General features: G+C 38.5%; 2 protein-coding genes across 3 annotated transcripts in view; one reads left to right on the forward strand and one right to left on the reverse strand.

Annotated features, from left to right (window-relative positions):
* Positions 1-2,346: 2,346 nt before the first annotated feature.
* Positions 2,347-6,164, forward strand: LOC106848962 (fibrinogen-like protein 1-like protein). The gene is made up of 2 exons (XM_014869220.2): positions 2,347-3,038; positions 4,482-6,164. Exons 1-2 carry the CDS (start codon positions 2,891-2,893, stop codon positions 5,180-5,182), a joined length of 849 nt encoding a protein of 282 aa, XP_014724706.2. The 5' UTR covers positions 2,347-2,890; the 3' UTR covers positions 5,183-6,164.
* A 1,452-nt stretch (positions 6,165-7,616) lies between these two features.
* The window catches only part of CHRM5 (cholinergic receptor muscarinic 5), a 47,628-nt gene continuing 35,936 nt past the window's right edge, over positions 7,617-19,308 (reverse strand). For both annotated transcript variants that reach the window (XM_088167192.1, XM_088167191.1), the window contains one exon: positions 7,617-13,759. In XM_088167192.1, coding sequence (XP_088023318.1) covers positions 12,090-13,676 — 1,587 coding nt within the window. In that variant the 5' untranslated portion in view covers positions 13,677-13,759 and the 3' untranslated portion in view covers positions 7,617-12,089. The remainder of the gene's footprint in view (positions 13,760-19,308) is intronic.

A 19,308-nucleotide genomic window follows, 5' to 3' on the forward strand; every position in this document is an offset into this window, starting at 1 on the left:
CATAATGCTAAAAGCAGAGAATATGTATTCTTAAACTTTTCCTTGCAGCTCTACTGCTGATCAGTGTCATGGAGAAGATACAGTTCTGGCTCTCTGTGGACATCCTCCTGTGTAATAGATTGCTTGTACTTTAAAAAGGAAGAGAAAGATCACTGAGTTTTAAATGTTACAAGCAAATATTTCCTAAAACATTTGATATGGGTATTGATTTAATTGTACATGAAATACTAGTCCTCACTGAAGATGAATTATTGAAGAACAGAAATTATGACTTGATATGAATCCTGAAGTAGAGCTTGCACAGGTCTTAAATGCTCCATCAGTTTTAATTTTGATTTGTTTCCAGGATGGAGTCTGATCAAAGTAGGTTGCAGGGTAGATCAGGGAGCTCAAAAACTTAAGTGTTGTCTAATTTTTGAAAGGGTAAATGTAGATTAGACATCACCTAAAGTGCAGACAGACAGTAGAACTTTCAGACATATAGCTACATAGCAATAATTAATTTATTTAGTTCATGACAGATTTGATCTGAGTTAATGTTAACTGACTCTTGTTAATCCACATAAACTAAAATAGAAACTTGTTGGCCAGCCTGTTCTGCTTTTGTTTGCTGTATTTGTATTTCTGATTCATTCACATTAAAATGTAAAGTAACAACATGGTTTACAGCTGGATTGTTCCTAATACTTAAAAATCAAGTAATCTCTGTGCAATTTAAATGTGATTATATTTCAGTAGAGCTTTGATTTAATTCATCCATGCAAAATGGCATAGTAAATTTTAGCATCTGCCTGTGTCTATTTAAGCAACATAAATTATTTACTGGACTAAAATTTCTTCATGGTTCTCCACCACTATTGATTAGTAAAGGCAATTTAATTTAATTACTATGTCATTTTAATCATTATGGAAGAATTTTGTACTTTATGAATCATACATACTTAACTGCAAGTATAATATGTCAGAGCAAAGTCCAGCAGATTAGGCACAGTGTGAAATAAGGAATTGCAAAATGCAATTTTGCTGCATTTGAGATAGCACATTGGATCTGACTTATTCACCTGGACTTAAGTAGCAGGCAAAGTACAACTGTAGAGACTGAGCTCATTCGTGTTCCTTGCCAGTCTTCCCTTGACAGAGGTAAGGTGCCTGCCCAGTGCTGTGTTCCTTCAGTGCTTTCTTATAGAAATAATTTTTATTGCCTATTTCTATTCTGGAATTAAATTGATCTTTAAATAAATTTTCAATGCTTACGCATAAATATAAGTGAAGAAAAAAGGTTTACTCCTTCAAAAATACTAAAAGAAAAACAAAAAAGTTCAAAAAATAACTCCAAATTTCATGAAAATCAAGATTTGGGCTTGTGGGCTAGGGTTTGATTTAAAGTAATTTATAATTTAATGCTTCATAAGAAAAACAATAATCAAAGATTTCAGGAAAAATTATACACGACAGTAGAAAATATAAGTACAGCAGAATTTAAATGCTTAAAGGAAAGCAATGTGCCAAATTTAATGGAAGGTAATTTTCCAGTTTATTATGATCCCAACATCAGATGACCAACAAAAGGCAAATTACATTTCAATAGTAAATCATAGTTATTAGTGAATAGTTTTAGGTAGAATAGAAAATTCTGGTTTGCTGGCTTTGTGTATGATAGGTAGAAAAATTAACTCTCAAACCTGAAAATGATTTATCTTGGACTTTTTTTTAAAATGTGCTGAATTTTTTCATGCTGGAAAATGGTTTGCTGAATCTGCTGCTAAGTCATTCGATTTATAAGGAATGTGTCTTTGTTGCACCTTAAGCCACTGTGGAGAAGGGTACTGGCCTCTGCAGACTTTGTGCTGATGCTGGCAAGAAATAAGCCCTGACCAAAGAGCTTTTTTGCTAGATCTATTTTCTGCCTTCAGCAAAGCCACTGTGGGGAGCCCAGGCCTTAAAAAAAAAGTTTGATTAGAGTCTACGTAAATATATCCTTTGAGAGTATAGGAAACATTCGTTTACCTGATTCATTCTAAGCTATTGCTGACAGAAACTCCTCTTCAGAGAATCTGGGATTTGCCTAAGTGAGGATCACAGAACTTAGTCCTGTAATAGCCTAAGCCTTCTTCTATGCTGAATGAAGTATTAATAGACACATACCCAAAAAGGTGGATAAAATGAGGCTCAAAGACACTTCAATTCAGTATATTGAACCCTTGTGGGTTTTGAAGGGGCTAAAAAAAAGTTCTTTTGCTTTGTTTACTAAACTTTTTTTTTTTTTTAATCTGATTGAAACTCGTGACCTGTTATGACCTGTTATTTCAATCTGTAGATAGAAATTCCCAAAAGAGCATAGTTCAGGTTAAGTGAGCTCTCCAGGGCATGGAGGCCTTTCCAGCACTAGGAAAGCCATGTCTCTGAGTACAGACAGTCAGCAGAGCTAATGTTACTGTTTCTGTCCCTTCAACCATTGGTGTCTTTCTTTCACTGCAGTTTGGATTCAGGGAATAAGAAAAATTCAACTCTGAAAATTAAGAGTTGTGCTTTTTCTTTTGTCATTACATTATTCTTGATGGCTTTTTGCCACACTCAAAATTACGTTATGTTTCATTGCTCAGCATGGCACAAGATGCCAGGTGAGAGATGTTCTAAGTGACTCAGCAAAGTGCTCTGTGTCAGAGAAATGAGTGACTTGTCAGAAATGAGATCTGAGACAGCAGGAAAGGAGAGGTCCTTCAAAGATGGGCGAAGCCAACTTTGACAGAGGCTTACTCTATTGAAGCTTGGTATTTCTAAACCTTTCTCCTTCAGGACTTTTGGACTAGAAGTCATAAATACCACCATTTTCAGCTCCAGTCTGTGTTACAGTTCTGTATTGCTGCAAGAGGACGGAGGCAGAAGGAAGATGTTATTGAGGAGCTCAGCAGGATTCGTGCTGTTCTTGCTCTCTCAATGCACTGTGTCCCTGGGCACCAAGGAGGCAGTGGTCCTGGCCAATGCTCACCTTCTTCCCCAGAGAGACTATGAGGCACTGGGAAACACCAATGAAAAAGGTACTCACGAAGGCAGCGAGCGATTTGGAAGAGTTCTGTGTTTTACTTTATTGCTTTGCTGTAACATTTTCAACCAACATATTTGAAAGCTATCCCTGGAAGAATAATTTGCACTATGAACATGTCCTGCCACAAAGTCCTGGCTGTAGAAGTTGTTCTATAATGCTCACTGAGAAAGGAAACTGTGAGGGTCACTGTGTATATTCCTGGCTTGGGCATTGCCATATAAATTACTTAAATAATCCTTCTATAAAATCATGGCATCATGTTTGGAGTCAACTAGGCTATGTCTACCAGGCATATGTAATTTTTACTGAATTTTTCTCACAGAGATAATAAATTTTTCAAGTTTTATTAAATGCAAATTACAAATATTCCACAGTTTAATGACATAAGGACATGCCTTTCAACTCTATGGAGAAGTGAGTGATTTCAATTCATAAACATATGTCTGAGTAACAGAACAACGAATACCATTCTTCTGTACAAAAGGAATTGTGTGTCTATAAGTTCATACATATGTAAATGTATATTTAAATAAGTTATGTTCTGGCTATTAAGAAACTTCAGAATCAATTGTAAAATTCAGAGCATTGTGCCGAAATCTCAGAGATGCTTGATATTATACTATAGCAAGAAGTTACCTTATAAGCATGTTACATTTTTAAAAACCTAGTAAATATTTTAGCCTAATAGAGAGTGCCAACTATTTTTTATTACTATTATTATTATTATTATTATTATTATTATTATATGCCATTTATTATTGCCCTCTGAGTCTATCGGATAAGCAATTAAATGGAAAGGTACTTTCACCTATTTTCCTGACATTGGTGTCAGCACAGAACAAAACTGTAGTTCTTCCTGCAAATCCACGATAAAATTTAGCCTGGAGTTTGAGTGAAAAGAAATCATCCTAAGAAAATCCTCAGATGTTTATAAGATTTATATTAACAATGAAAATGCTTTAATATATCCCTTCTATCAATGAACACATGGCATACATTTCAGAATTTAATACAATGGTGTTAGAGGTGCTTGAAGTATAAATTGGTTCAAGAGAAATTGTTTGTTAAGGATTAGACTAGGTCTAGTTATTAAACTCAAATGTCCTACACATGGCACAAGGAACTGCAAACTTGCTGACTACTCAAACTGCAAGAACAGTGGTGAAAAAGGAATGATCTGTACATAGCTTTTGGCTTTTCAACCATGTTTCTGAAATCATACTTCTGTAGTATGTCAGAGTAACAAAACATTTTTTAAATTTTTGAATATTTCCTGCACGTTCCTGCCAGAAATCTTGCCCCTTTAGCTGAATAAATGCCCATCAGCTGCAGTGAAGTCAGTTAGCTTCCAGTCTGAACAGTCATTCAGTCACTCTAAAGGACAGAGTTCAATTTCTGAAATTTTTTATTTGAACCTATTTTTTTTTTCTCTCAGACTATCCAAGGGATTGTTTTGAGATTTTACAGCGCTCCAAAGGAAATTCCAGAGATGGCCTTTACATCATCCAACCAAAAGAGGAACCAATTGTTGTCTTTTGTAACATGCAGGACGGTGGCTGGACAGTAATCCAGCACATTACAGCCAACAGTACTGTCGACTTTGACAGGACCTGGCAGGACTACAAGTATGGATTTGGCTCTGTTCATGAGAACCACTGGTTAGGAAATGAATACATGCATCAGTTAACTGGCAGCTCAGTGCAATACATACTTGGAATTAAACTTGTAGATCTAAATGCTGAAGTCAAATGGGGACAGTATGAGCCATTCCAGATTGAAGGGGAAGAGTCTCAATACCGAATCAGGGTTGGTCTTTACAAAGGCAACGCCACTGATGCATTGACCCTGGACACAGAAGCTTATCTCCATGACAACCAGAAGTTCACCACCAAGGACAGAGACAACGACAATTACTTTATGAATTGTGCCAAACTGGAGCTGAATGGGATTCCTGGGGGAGGCTGGTGGTACGACGCGTGTGCTGGAGCAAATCTAAACCGCAGGAATGTGATTTACTGGCAAAAAGACTGCAACAAGCAACACCCGTGCAAGTTTGCATGGATGATGATCAAACCCATCAAGCACCACCAGTCATACCCTACCAAGGGCTGCCCCTGTCAGAAAGTTGAGCTGTAGACAAGCCATGTGTATTTGACAGGAACATTGGGTCTTTCTCAAGTGACTGAAATGAACTCACCGACTGAGTAATAACCCTGAGTAACCATGACTGAAAATTTAAACTGCGCCTCTGCAAGGGCTTTATGATGACAAAACGTCCAGGACTGGAACATGTCACAGAAATTTGCCAACCACACAAGTGAGAAACTGTCAGAAACTGAGACCTTTACCACAAGACTTAAGCAAGCAGATTCAACCAAATTAATTTTACACTATTTTAGCCATAAGAAAAGTCCAGTATGAAATCCAGGATATATTGTACAATATATACATGAATAAAAATACATTTCAGAAGGTTTAGCTCTGATGTCAATATTCATGATTGACTGCACATCTACAATTGCACATCTTCGTATATCATGCAGGGAGGATATTTCCAGTTATATACCTACATTTACAAAATGCATATTGAAGAGTATTGTGTACCACAGAGCTCCAACAGGCCTTTTCTTTCTAAATTTAGTGAAGGGTGTTTTAATATTAAAAATTGGAATTAACCTCATCTCCCATGGCTTCTTTCCCCCTTCATTGACTCTTCTTTTATCTCTACTTTTTAATGATCCCATATACAGTTAAGTATTCATACAGACTTTTCTTTTCTGCCTTCATTTTAGAGCACTCAGCACAAATGGGATTGTCAGCTCTCCCATTTAAAGCCAGTGATCCAAAGCTAACAAACCCTCTGAATTTTTCCACCAAGAAACTCAGTGAATGCATTTTTTAAAAGATCAAATTGATATTGCAACTGTTTATTTATTCCTCCATTTTCCCCTTGAAGATTACTCCACTTTATTTACCATTATTTGACTGTTACTTCTCCCTGTTCCATGCTTGCTTCATCTTTTTCTCTTTTTAATACCGCTGTGAGAAGAGAATGTTGCCTTTATTTCACATTAAATAGTTTGAATTGTTTTAGTACTCAACCTTAACATCAATTAAACAGGGCCTTTTTTCTACTTATATAATATAATAAAAAAAATATTAATTATAAATGATTCTGTTGTAAAACTATAAACAAAAGATTTCAGTTTTTATAACCTTGAAGACTTTGTTTACTTTTACCACTGTTTGAGCTTCTTCACACAGTTCTATATCATTGGAATAGCTGAATGACAACTGAAGAGTTGTTATTGTTGCATTCACAAAATGTCAGAATAATAATTAGATTATCATGTATGTTTTCTTAAATATTTCAGTTAAAGAAACTCCACCAACAGATACTGTCAAATTCCTGCTTTTTAATTTAAAATACGACTTATAATTTTCATGAAAATCGCTTCAGAAAATAAATTCTATTGTGTTTTGAAAGGACCAAAACTGTCATGATTGCTTAAGATGAGAAAATATTTTGGAAGCAGAAAAGACAGGAAAACAAGTTTTATTTTTCTTGATGCATTGTGGAATTTTTAGAAAGAGATACAGCTACATGATGTGGGTGAAGCCAACACAGCACACATGCCAATTTACAGCATCTGTTATTTCCCCCCCCGAATTTGTGTTCAAAAAGTGTGATAGGGGAAGAAATAGTTAGTACCTGAATTGAGTTTATATCATTGAGTCAATTTAATTTGTGTTTTGCATAATTCTATCAGGATGCCTCCAAAGTTGTGATGAGGATACAAGAAAATCACCTGAGTGCTGCCAGTCTCATTTAGCTTTTGTTAGAATTCCTGCCCATATAGCCAGATGCTCACACACCTTACAAAAATGTGTTCTTAATAACCTTGACATGGAAGCATGGAAGGGAGAGTCCACAGGCTGTATCTGATCAAAAGAGGCAGGTAACCTGCTCTGCAGCACACCTTGTTTTAGAGGATTTTAGAGGTAAGGACTCTGCAAATAAGCTGTATGAATAATTTGGGCACCAGCAGAGCAAACCCAGCTGCCCAGGTCTGGAGAGACTCTAGTATTAACTGGAGCCTTACAAAGCTATGCACTGAATTCCAGTACAAAAATTAGATTTAAAATGTAATAAAAACTCATAACAAGAAGTCTACCAGCAAAAACCTGAGACATTTAATCGAATTCAGGGACTGAGCTATATTCCACATTCTAAACTAAGTATGGATAGAAATCACTATTGGGGCTGGGTTAGGGACTAAGTACTAGATGAAAATAAGTAAGAATATTCTAGAACACCCACCAGCATGGAAGCTTTAGAAGTAGATTAACTTTACTCATAACTCCTTAGCAAAAGACAATCTTAACAGATTTTTTTTCTTCGATTGCTGAACCTTGATCACGAAATCACAGACTGGAACATGAGGGCTTCTATTCTACCCACTCCTAAGTTCTTTTGCCAATCACATTTCCCCTACACTCTCTCTCTCTTAGCATTTCCTGATTTTACTGCCTCGTGCAGTATAGGAAAGAAGGAGGGTCTTGCCAGGAGTAGCTGCTGAAATAACTTTATTTGGTCAAATAAATACCCTTCCAAAATGAGTAAGTATGACAAAGCCTACACCAAAAAGCTTCCAGGTTTAAGCACCTGTGAATGGGAGACGTGTTCCACTTTAACCAGGCAATCTCCTAACAATAGCACTGAAATAGTTTTCTTTACCTCTGCTACTTTGCATTTCACCTTGTACTGTCAGCTGCAGGAAATGTAAGCACACTCTCACATACAATACCACATTAATCAACTCAGAATTTATTTATTATTTGTCTTTAAAAATAATTAAATCTTCATATGAGAAAGTACTTGCTTTTGTTTCTGATTTCCCAGACTTCCAGGTAACCTTATTTTTTATGTGTTAACCATAGATTTAAATGTATGACAAAGTGTTTTTAGGGGCTAGCTGACTAATGTTGTTAATTTATTGATGCAATATGCTGCATCAAAAAATGAACAACTTTAGCTGCACGGCCTCATTTTCTCCTACTAGAATTAACAAACAGTCCTTCAGGCACACTCATTTCCTTTGCGATCCAGAAGGCATCAGGCCACAGTCTGAATGGGGGGCTACAATGCTGAATCCAGCTGTGTTCCACAGCTGGAATCCTCCACTTACCCTCTCTCCACTCTTCCTCCTACAGCTACCTGATGAATTGCACACTGAAGGAGGCCTTATGGGCAGCACACACTAAAAACAACTATCTGACCTCCACTATATCTAGGTTGCTGCTGCATGTAAGGATTCAAAGATATTTCAGCTTCTATCTTGGCATTGTAATCCCGGAATTCAGTAAAATCCCCCAAAGATAAGAAGCCTACAAAAACAGAAGCCATCAGCAACCAGTGTCTGGAGGAGGACCTGTTGAGAAGAAAAGTTCTGAAGGGTTTGAAATGTTTGGTTTATTTCAGGAGGACTGACTTTGGTATATCAGCAGATATACGAAGAAACTAGTGACATTTAGGGACCAATGGCAAAAATACTGAGTAAAAGGCATTGCTTTTAAGTTCCTTAAAAATACATGAAAAAATACATTCAGCAAGATGGAAAAAACAATTTTAACACCATTCCTTTCTGAAACCACTAATAGTCATAGATTATCCTCTGTTTTACAACGTGGTGTTAACAATTTTGAATTGTTTTAACTACTTATGGGATAACTATTACTAAAATCATAAGGAAGAAGCTTATTAAATCTTACGGTTTTATGAGTCTCAACTGTCAAATGTGTGCGTAAGAACGTTTCTCATGAGAGTTCAAAAGGCAGCAATGGACCACACAAGAAACAGAGTGGCCTCTTACTGACTGGCTAGGGGTAAAGCCAGGTAGTAAGGTGAAAAGACACAGTATCCCTTTTCTAGAGTTAAGGTTTAGCCTGTGTCAAAACAGAGAAGCCACTGACTACCCAGCAGCTGCAGGAGCATTGCAGGAGCTGTCCTTTGCAAAGCTCTCCACTCAAAGGAGTCACAGAAAGTGCACAACTGTATCCAGGTGTTCTACATATTTTAAAAATTCTGGGAATTCTTCGAAGTATTTATCTACAAACATAAATTATATTTGCAAAAAATGAATGTTAGTTGATAAATTATGGGGATTGGGAATATGTAGGGACGCCAGCATATATGAAAAGGGAGACACAAAAATCATACCCCCTGTTTGCGGGAAAATTCAATACTTGAAATTATAAAAGGTGCTGGGTCTCTGAAAAGCTTAGTTAGGGATGTGTATTTATGCATCTATATTGATAATACATACATATCTATATATATGTATGTGTATGAAATGATGTACAACCAAAATGTAGTTTTACAAAAAACATTTCTTTAGTCCACGGCAATAATCAATTATAAGATCAGTAAAAATGTCATTAAAGGAACAGATAACAAGATAACAAGATCGTCCTACACTGCAAAAGTATCACAACACTTTTTAAAGGTACAAAATACAATCAAGAACTAACTGATACTCTGATGAGGACCACATTTGTTTTTTTGTGATTTTGATATTTTTTAAGAATAAGCATCCTATATAACAGTAAAGTAACACAAACCTTTTTATATAATCCATGATATTTACAATGTACTCATATGTGGCCATGTAATCTCTCACATGGTTAGGTGCTAGCAGCATAATTTGAACACATATTTCACAATTACATTGAACCAACATTGTTGCATCCATCACCATGTATTCTAATACATTTACTGAGCAGAAAATCCATAAACATTTACAGAACATTCTTGATCAACAGAAGTCAAAACCAACAAAAATTAGCCCATTTAATTTCAGTAAGAGCCAATGCTTCATTTCAGCAATAACAGTGCAGCTAGCAGGAACTATTACTACCTCATAAATTTTGCCTAAAACTACAGCTTTTAGGAGAGACACATTCATTTGCTAAAAATCAAACATAGTTTACTGAATGACTGGTCTCATTCAGTATGAAATAAATCCACTCCAATAACCAATTTGTACCTACTTATTGTACACAGGAAAAGCTCTGGATAGTGACAGACCAAAGCTGACAAAAGAGTTTTGTAAAGACCTCTGCTTTCCTTTCATAAGTAATCATATGCTAATGCACAAAATAATAGACCTAGTAGGTGCGTTACAAAATCAATCACATGAAATTAGAGAACATATTTTTACATTAGTACACTGTTAATCTTTCACTGACAAAATTTTCCCCCGTGGACACTGGGGCTAAAAAAATGTTAATTACTTGTACTGTGATTGTTGACATGGAGGATTTATCTATCTGTAGAAAAACATTGTGATGGTATGATAATCTAGTACATTATACAAACAATTTCACTGAGAGCAATGGTACATTCATGATGACTTATACAATCCCTGAAATGTGCAACTGGGTAATGTCACGACTGCAATGTCCCACTAAAATATAGTAGATAGTTTCAAACAAGTATTCCAAAGTATCTCACTCAGAATTTTGATAGAAAGGCTAAAAGTGAATTTCAACTTTGTGTACATGAAGATCTTTCTCATTTGTTCATAAATGTCTTTTTCTAGGACTTCCACACCTCATGACTCCTGTTGCCATTAACTTTGTTTTCTCAGGACCTTTTCTGAAGCTTCTTGTTTGTTCCCACCACGAGGAGCCAGGTCACCAGCTCCATTCCAAAGGCTTCCTGCAGGCAGCCCCTTGGTTACCCACTCACTCAACCAGTGCTGCAGGGCTCCTGCCAATCTAACTCGGAATCAGGCAGGCACAGGCAGTTCAGCTCTGGCACCAAAAGCCCTCTCAAATCTCAGCTAGTGATCAATCTCAGCTTGTAACTAGGCCAGTACAAGCCAGTCCCAGAAGCCACCAGAGGGGTTGTCTCCAGCCACATCTGTAGCAGATGTGGTTTTGCTGGACCAAAAGAGAGTGCCTGAAGATAACTCATGTTTTCAGGCACCTGATGTTGACTAGTACTTGTGAAGCTATTTAAAGACAAAGAATACAAAGTGTTTTAAATAGTTTTACAGAAACATTAAAAAGTTGCTTAAAAAAAACCTTTCCTCTTTAAAGGTTGCCAGTTCTCTCACTGTTTATATATAGGTAAATGTTGTAGAAACTTTTGGACCAAGGTGTAGTGCAACAAAGGAGATGGCAAAATATGTGTTCTAGATAGAACACAGCCAGTTCTGATTTGTACCATTGTCACTGTTGAATAAAATTTTAAAATTTCCTTCAGAGGTATTGGGAACTGGAGAAATTCAGAGGTGTCTTCTAACCATCACCATTTTTACAAATGACAGTGACTTGCATGATTGAATGAATATTGGGGCTGGCTTTGCCACATACAAAATACATTATCTATTTCCTCCACTATAAGCCCTTCCACCTTGAGCCCTTCCTAAGTCTCCACTTAGAGTCAGCCTTAAAGTGGAAATTTTCTCAGTATTATATTCTCCTATAATGTGAGTGCTCATTTGGAGTATTATGAATCTCCCTAGCCATTTAGTATTGGGGATGACAGCATTTATCCTTTACACAGTCCTTGTTTCATCTCAACAGCTGATGGCAAAGCCTCAAAACAGAAGTAGCATAGGCTGCATTGCTTGGTACATTGAAAACTAAATAAACAATACACTAGCAAAGAATTATAGGACTAAAGTTTTGCTTTACAGGGAGACAGACTGAATGACCTAACCTGATGACTGGGTGATCATGCCAGTCTAATTTCTAGTAGTTTATAGTTTATTCCACCTATTCTCAGGCTGAAAGAAAGGACATAAGACATCAAACACAATAATTGTAATGCAATTCTACTGCATAGTCAAAAACAACCTGTGTTTCTCATAGCAGCCACTGATTTTTTTATCCCAAGCACACTACTTTCATGCAAAATATAACTTTTCAGCAGATTTTTGTAACCACTAGACACAACAGCAATGGCTTTGAAAACACAGAATTTGCTAAGTTACATCAATATATATATTTTCCCTTATTTCTTATACAAGAACAATTATGGCAGTCTGGTATTGCCCTGCCAGTATAGTTTCTCTTCCATTTTTTTCTTTTTCCACTGGCAAAAAAGCAGCATCTTAAAAGTCTTCCTGAAAGTTTTATTACAGAGGGCATAACACATAGGGTTAACAGTGCTGTTCACATAGCATAGCCAATATCCAAGGTGCCACAGTGTCAGGGGAATGCAGTCAGAGCAAAATGTGGAGATCAAAACCATGATATTATAGGGAGTCCATGTGATGATAAAAGCCAAAAGAATGGCACTTAAAGTCTGTGCCGCTTTGCGTTCCTTTATAAGAACCATCCGTTTCCTTTTGGTGATTTGGTTATTTATATTTGGATCCATGCTTTTGATGGAAGGGTCCTTTGACAGAGCAGCAGAACAAGGAGTTATTTTTACTTTTCGGCAACCATTGTTGGCTTCCTGGGTGCCATCAGCCTTAACCACTAAACGAAATTTATAGGCCACACATTTTTTATTTTTTTGTACGTGTTCTTTGGTAGGTGACAAAAAGTATTTCTGGTTCTCAAAATCGCTTTCTTCAGGTTGGTCTTTGACAACAACATCTGTAGTCTCATTATAGTCTTCTGCCTTACTTTTAGATGGGCTTTTGTAAGTGACTTGGAAAACTGAGTCAGTGGCAAGTTTGTCCTCGTCCTCTGACGAAGCGTAGCTGCTGCAGGTGGTTAACTGGTCAGCCTTAGCCCAGTCCATACAGGTACTCGCCGCCTGGGAGGCCTTCACTGTAGCTGATGTACTTCGACTAGATGAAGACCAAGAAGCCTGACACCTCTCTCTTTTGACTAAGTTTTGTTGCTTGCAACTGAAGCAAGACTTCAGGAGAGTTTTCTGAGGCTTTATTGTCTCAAACTCTGCCACAGACTCTGAGCCCTGCAGTTCAGCGAGGTCCTTGGTGCGCTTCTCTGTCTCTTTATAAATGCGGCAGTACAGAATGGTCATCACGGACACTGGAATGTAAAAAGCAGCAATTGCAGTACCAAAGGTAACAATGGGCTCATACAGAAACTGTATCTGGCACTCTTCAGGTGGTACTGTTCGTTCACCCACAAAATACTGCCAGCACAATATGACGGGTGCCCACAACATGAAGGAAATTAGCCAAGCCATACCAATCATGATGCCAGCTCTTTTGGGTGTGCGTTTGGCCCTGTAAGTTAAAGGCCTTGTGATGGAAAAATATCTGTCAAAACTGATGACTAGGAGGTTCATCACTGAGGCATTGCTAGCTACATAGTCCAGTGCTAGCCATAGGTCACAGGCAAGGCTTCCAAGAGTCCAATGGCCTATGAGTATATAGGATGTATAAAGGTTCATAGAAAATATCCCAATGATGAGATCTGCACAGGCAAGGCTGAGCAAGTAATAATTGTTGACAGTTTTGAGCTGACTGTTAACTTTAAAGGATATCATTACAAGAATATTTCCCACTATGGTTATTAAGCTTACAATTGCAGTCACAGTGGCAATAGTAATAACTTCCCAGAGGCTGTGCCCTTCTAACTGCTTATGGTTGATGGATGAACTGTTTACAATAGTAGAATTGCTGAATAAATTGAGTTCCATTCTTGTCCTTGGTGTATTGTCATCAGGACCTTACCGCTGTTGCATACTGCTTTCTGTACTCAGAATCATCCTTTTGGAGATAGCTATAAAAATCAAAGGAAAAAAATTGGAAAATTTAAGTAGCTCATTAAATAGCACAGATTTTCATTAGTTACCATGAAAAAACACTTGTTAAAAAAACTATCACGCTATTTGTGTTCTCTTTTTGCATTTTGATTGTTATTTCTACAATTGTGAACATAACTAAAACACTCAAATGTACATCCTAGGACAATGTGCTCTGGCATTTTATGACATTTCAGAATGTAATCTAACTATAATTTCATAAGACAGTCAACCACTCCAGCTCTTAAGAACTCTCTACATATTATCAAATACAGACATTTAAAGTTTTGCAGAGCAGTAAGACAGTGAGTCACTGTGTTGTTTCCTACAGTATTTAAAATGCATGCCAAGGTTTCAGAAATTATCTTTGAAAAATCTCTAAAAGTAGCCAACAACAAAAAGAGAGTAAGTGAATACTGGGGATGCACAGGAGCTAGGAACCACACTGGCATGGTGACAGCAAGAAAAAAAATAGGTGTTAGAAGTGCTTGAAGCAATGGAGAGCAAATGAAGCAGGTGAGGCCAAGAAGATGTTTGTGGAAAAAACTATTGAGAGATCTTAGGACAGAGGACACTGATGGGGTTAAGCACAGAAGTACAGTCTGGATAGTTTGGATGAGTGAATGGCAGGATTGAGGATACAGAAGATAAAACCGAAGAGGAAGAAGCAGAAGATAACCACAGTGGTAAAACTGCAAGTTTAATAACTAATTTCAAATACCAATTTAAACTTGCATAAGCAGCAAAGGTGAAAACAGGACCACTCTATTAATGCATACATGCCACTGAGATCCATTGTTTTCTACATTCCTCAGTGCTGTTTCTTGTGCCAGTGAACCTGTATTAGGCAAAGTTTCTTTCAAAGATACCTGCTGGGTTTTGAGTAATTCCATCACATCAGGTTATGCTAATCACTTATTCGATGCTTAGTCTCACTAAACTGTGTAATTTTGAAATAATCAAATAGCATTCAGTTTTAAAAGTCAGAAATGAAAGATAAATTATTAACAGATTTTTCTACTGGGCTTTTAGCCTGTGTAAAACTGGTATGATCTCTTTTTCAAAGCAGACATAGGTTGAGCTAAAATTATCACATGAATCACCTATTAAAGTCCATTTCTAAGTCTTTAAGATTCTCTCTGCATCAGATCTCTATTATATGGTCCTCCCTATCCATCCACACCACTTCTCTGTGTTTTCATCTTTCATCCTAACTCTCAGAAAATTGTTTTCTTTGGTCTTGGCAAGTGTCTTTTATTAACTGCAAGCTTTTACAGCCTCTTTCCCACATCTGTCTTTTATACCAAGTAGTTGTGTCCTTTCTCTCACCAGCTGAGTAGAATTTTTTTTAGCCACTAGTTGAATTTTCAGAAAAGCATGTAATTTTCTTTCATTGTCCTCTTTGTCCAGGGAGGTCACCAGCTTTGTAGGTGTTTAAGAGATATCTGGATCTGGCACTGGTTCAGTGGGTTAGGGGTTAAAGTGGTAGTTCTGGGTTCTGGACTTGATTTTATGGGTCTCTTCCAACCTTGATGGGTCCAACCTACGATTCTATGATTCTTATTTGCTCTTACTGTTTCTTTCACTTCCTTTCCCAGGTCTCCTAAACAACCACAGAAGTGTATAATGTTTCTACCTCAAACCCTGGTGATCTCTTGTTGTGGTGAAACTGGATAATGGTAAGCTTCCTGATGTACTGAGACTTCTGCTTATCATGCTTGTCAAAATGATTCTCCTCCATCTGTGTGTCTGCCATATCTCATGTTATACATATTTAAATGTTTGTGCATCTGTATTCTGCATAAACACTGAGCCTAATTCAACAAGATTCTAGTTCATGTGTAGACCTTGCAGACTAGCAACAATCATAATACAAGCATGTTGACCATCTTTACACTTGACTCTCTCCAACTCCAGAGCCAGTCTAGCAGCCAAGAATAGCTGAAGTGCCACAGCAGTTCTAATTAGTCCTATGCAAAGAAAGACATTTCATCCTGGTTCTGCATTCTGCAAAGACTTCCCCCAAGTCAGAGCTGTCTTGATGGCTGGTGCACTGGCTTTACAAATCTTTACAAAATCTTGAAGGGTAGGAATTCATTTAATGTGAAACAAAGGTGTGTGGAGCAGCTGCATGGCTGTGGTAGGTAACTGAGCTGTGAGAGAAGAACTGGTGTTTCTGCTACCTCACATGGCTTATGCTTATTTTTCTGTGGACAGTCAGCAAAGTTTTTCTGTGCATTAAAAGCTCTATGCGAGTCAATTTTCAAGCACGGCAGTGTGGTAGTGGGTTTAGTGTGGCAATCTCAGGGGACAATGAGGGCTGTTCACTCTGTGATGGAAGGCGAGGACAATGCCAAGGCAGGTGGGAGCTGAGGCCTGACCAAGAAGTAGCAGGATGTGGAGAAGCACATTTGGTTCATGAGAAGACCAAAGACGATGATTACACAGTGCTTGCACTAATGCCTCGAGAGGCTACCCAGAACAGAGGCTAGACAAAGTTAAAGGAATAAAGTAGGTATTTATTAAAAGGCCTTCAAAGGATACACCTTGGGCAGTACAAGAGCCTGGCCAAGGCTACAACCAAGGTGGACCCAAGATGGATGTAAGATGGATGCCCAGTCACGAGTTTTCACGCTTTTATAAGTTTTCACCCATTGACATATCAGGCTTAATTGTCCAATTACAGCTTCAGGTTATGAAGTCCCATCATCTCAGATTGCTCTCCTCAATTTGCCATTGTTTACTCTTTTTGGGCCCAAAGCTGCAATGGTGTCCTTGGTTCTCAGGTTGGGAAAGGATTGTTTTTTCTAACTAAATTGTGAAGAGAACTTGCTAACACTTATATGAATAGAAGAGTTACATACCAATGCAGTATGGAATCTGGAAAACATGAAAGCTAAAAGTTAAGGCATCAGCACAGCAAGTCTGTAGTGATGAGGCAGGTCCGAGACCAAGCCAGGAAGCCCAGCCAGCAGGTCTGAGTCAGGATCTGAGCCAGGATTGAGGATATAGAAGGCCATGTGTACATGTATCTGCTGCCTGGCTGCGATGTAGCACGGGCAAGTGCCAACAATACAACTCCAGCTTTAAAGCAGTTTCCAAGGAAAAGGAGAGGGAGGCCCTCATTTCTAGCTTTCTTCAACAGGTCTTACCATCAGAGCAGTTGGCCTTGGGCTTTTGCAAGCTATCAGCTAAGGCTAGAGATGGTCTTAAAAAGGCACAGCTATGAATATCAGGCACATGAATAAACCTTTACAAACTACACTTGTCTAACACCCGGGTTTGAGCAGCCACGAAGAGCAATTACAGATTGTTTCAATTTTCTGCCTTTTTTTTGCCAGAAGATGGCACTCGCCTCAGAAGAGGGAAGACTGAAAATTGTTTAGATGCTGTGGCCTGTAATGCTTTGTCTTTGCCATAGATAGCGTGTCCCCTCCTCTCAGGTCACTTACATTTCTTAACATTAGCAATTAGGAAGAAAGACTCCTCAAACTATGCCGTGTGGATTGCAGACTTCAGAGCAATGGGGGAAGCAGAAATTGTTTTGACACAGACATGTTGTTGTGAAACTGACATGAATTGGAGAAATACTGATAATATGTTATAGAAATACATAATTTCTTAATAAATTTCTTAATAATTTGTTAATAAAAAGCACTGTTTTTTATCATCATGCAAAAAGCCTTCCCTCCCTAATGGGCTGTGATGTCTATAAAGTTGACAACAGGTGACTTCCTAGCAAGAAAAGATCTCTTATTGGCATGTTGACCATTGTCGTCATCTCGTCATACTCTATCCTCTTGTTTCATAGGTCTGTGTTAACACTTAGAGGCATTGCCTTTCTGTAATCTATTTGTGTATCACTCAGGATAAAAGAGCCTGAGTGAGTAGGACTTCTGTGTGCATAATTTATGTTGTCTATCATAAGAGATGATAATATTAGGGACATCAAAACCGAATTATAAAATCAAAATGCATATATACAGTATCATGATTTCGGTATGTCTCATAATTTTTAATGCATGATGTTCATGCTTGTAAGTTGTAATGGTATTTGTTATGTGCTGCCAAGTAGTAATGATATCTTTTTCAATCTATCTGTAAGTATTAATTAATGTGAGTTGTTAAATTTGTACATAAAGTCAGCTTACAGTTATCTGCAGGCAGATTGTTCGTGTCACAGATTAATTGCACCACAGATGCAGGCACAGCTTGGGTTCACCAGGTTTTATTAGCTCTATCTCATTCCAGGTTTGTCAGACCTGGGGTGGGTGCATCAATATTGCTTGGATGTCATTGTAATGTGCTTGCCAATGTTACTTTATTTATTTCCTTGTATGCTAAGCTAATTTACGGATTAGCTGCCCACTGTGCCCCGGAACTCAGCAGCCCACAACACAGGTAGTTGTGCAGCTACAGTATAGCCCATGATTTCACAAAACGGGAGTTTTGGTCACATTTTTCTGGAATGACTCCTGGGTTTAAAAACCCTTCAAAACCAGATGTTTTAATGTGTTGTCAAATTACAGCCTTTGTGTTCAAGAGGGATCGGGCTAGCTGGTGTTAGGAAACTGGTGAACTTCCTTGAGAACAGCATGGGTGGCTGCTTAGTTTAAGAAGAGCAGGACAAACCAGCTTAGCATGGCACAAAGCTGTTCCTGTGTCTCTGCTCTGCCTCCTGAGCGGAGGATGCTCCTCAAGAGGCTGCAGAGTCAACTCACGGGGTTTATGTAGCTCAGGTGTCTGTGTAACACCCTGTCAGCCTGGGGTCACCTGCTTTTTCCCTCATTTGCTACAGAAAGCAAAGGTCCTGCACTTGAGTCACAACAATCCATGCAGCTCTACAGGTTGGGGCAATAGTGACTGGAAGGCTGCCTAGTGGAAAAGGTGCTGGAAGTGCTGGTTGACAGCAGCTGAACATGAGCCAGCTGTGACCAGGTGGCCAAAAAGGCCAGTGGCATCCTGGCCTGGATCAGCCATAGTGTGGCAGCGAAGATTGCCCGTCCTGTACTGGGCACTGGTGGGGCCACACCTCGAGTGCTGTGTCCAGCCCTGGGCCCCTCCCTGCAAGGACACAGAGGGGCTGGAGCGTGTCCAGAGAAGGGCAGCAGAGCTGGGGAAGGGTCTGGAGCAAAAATCCTGTGAAGAGCAGCTGAGGGACACGTGGAGAAAAGGCGGCTCAGGGGAGACCTCATTGCTCTCCACAATAGCCTCAAAGGAAGCTGTAGTGAGATGAGGATTGTTCTCTTCTCCCCGGTAGAAAGTGACAAGACAAAACATTGCAGGAAGTTTACATTGGGTGTTAGGTAAATTTCTTCACCAAGAGAGTGGTTAGGCATTGGAGCAGGCTGCCCAGGGAAACGATCATCACCTTCCCCGGAGGTATTTAAAAGATGTGCAGAAGTGGGGCTTATGAACATAGTTTAGTGGTGGAAGTGGCAGCGCAGGGTTAACAGCTGGACTGAGTGACATCCAAGGTCTTTTCCAACCTAAACAATTCCATAATTCATCTGGCTATAGCTAAGAG

This window comes from Sturnus vulgaris, chromosome 6 (assembly GCF_052056855.1).
Source record: "Sturnus vulgaris isolate bStuVul1 chromosome 6, bStuVul1.hap1, whole genome shotgun sequence".
Taxonomy (NCBI): Eukaryota; Metazoa; Chordata; class Aves; order Passeriformes; family Sturnidae; genus Sturnus; species Sturnus vulgaris.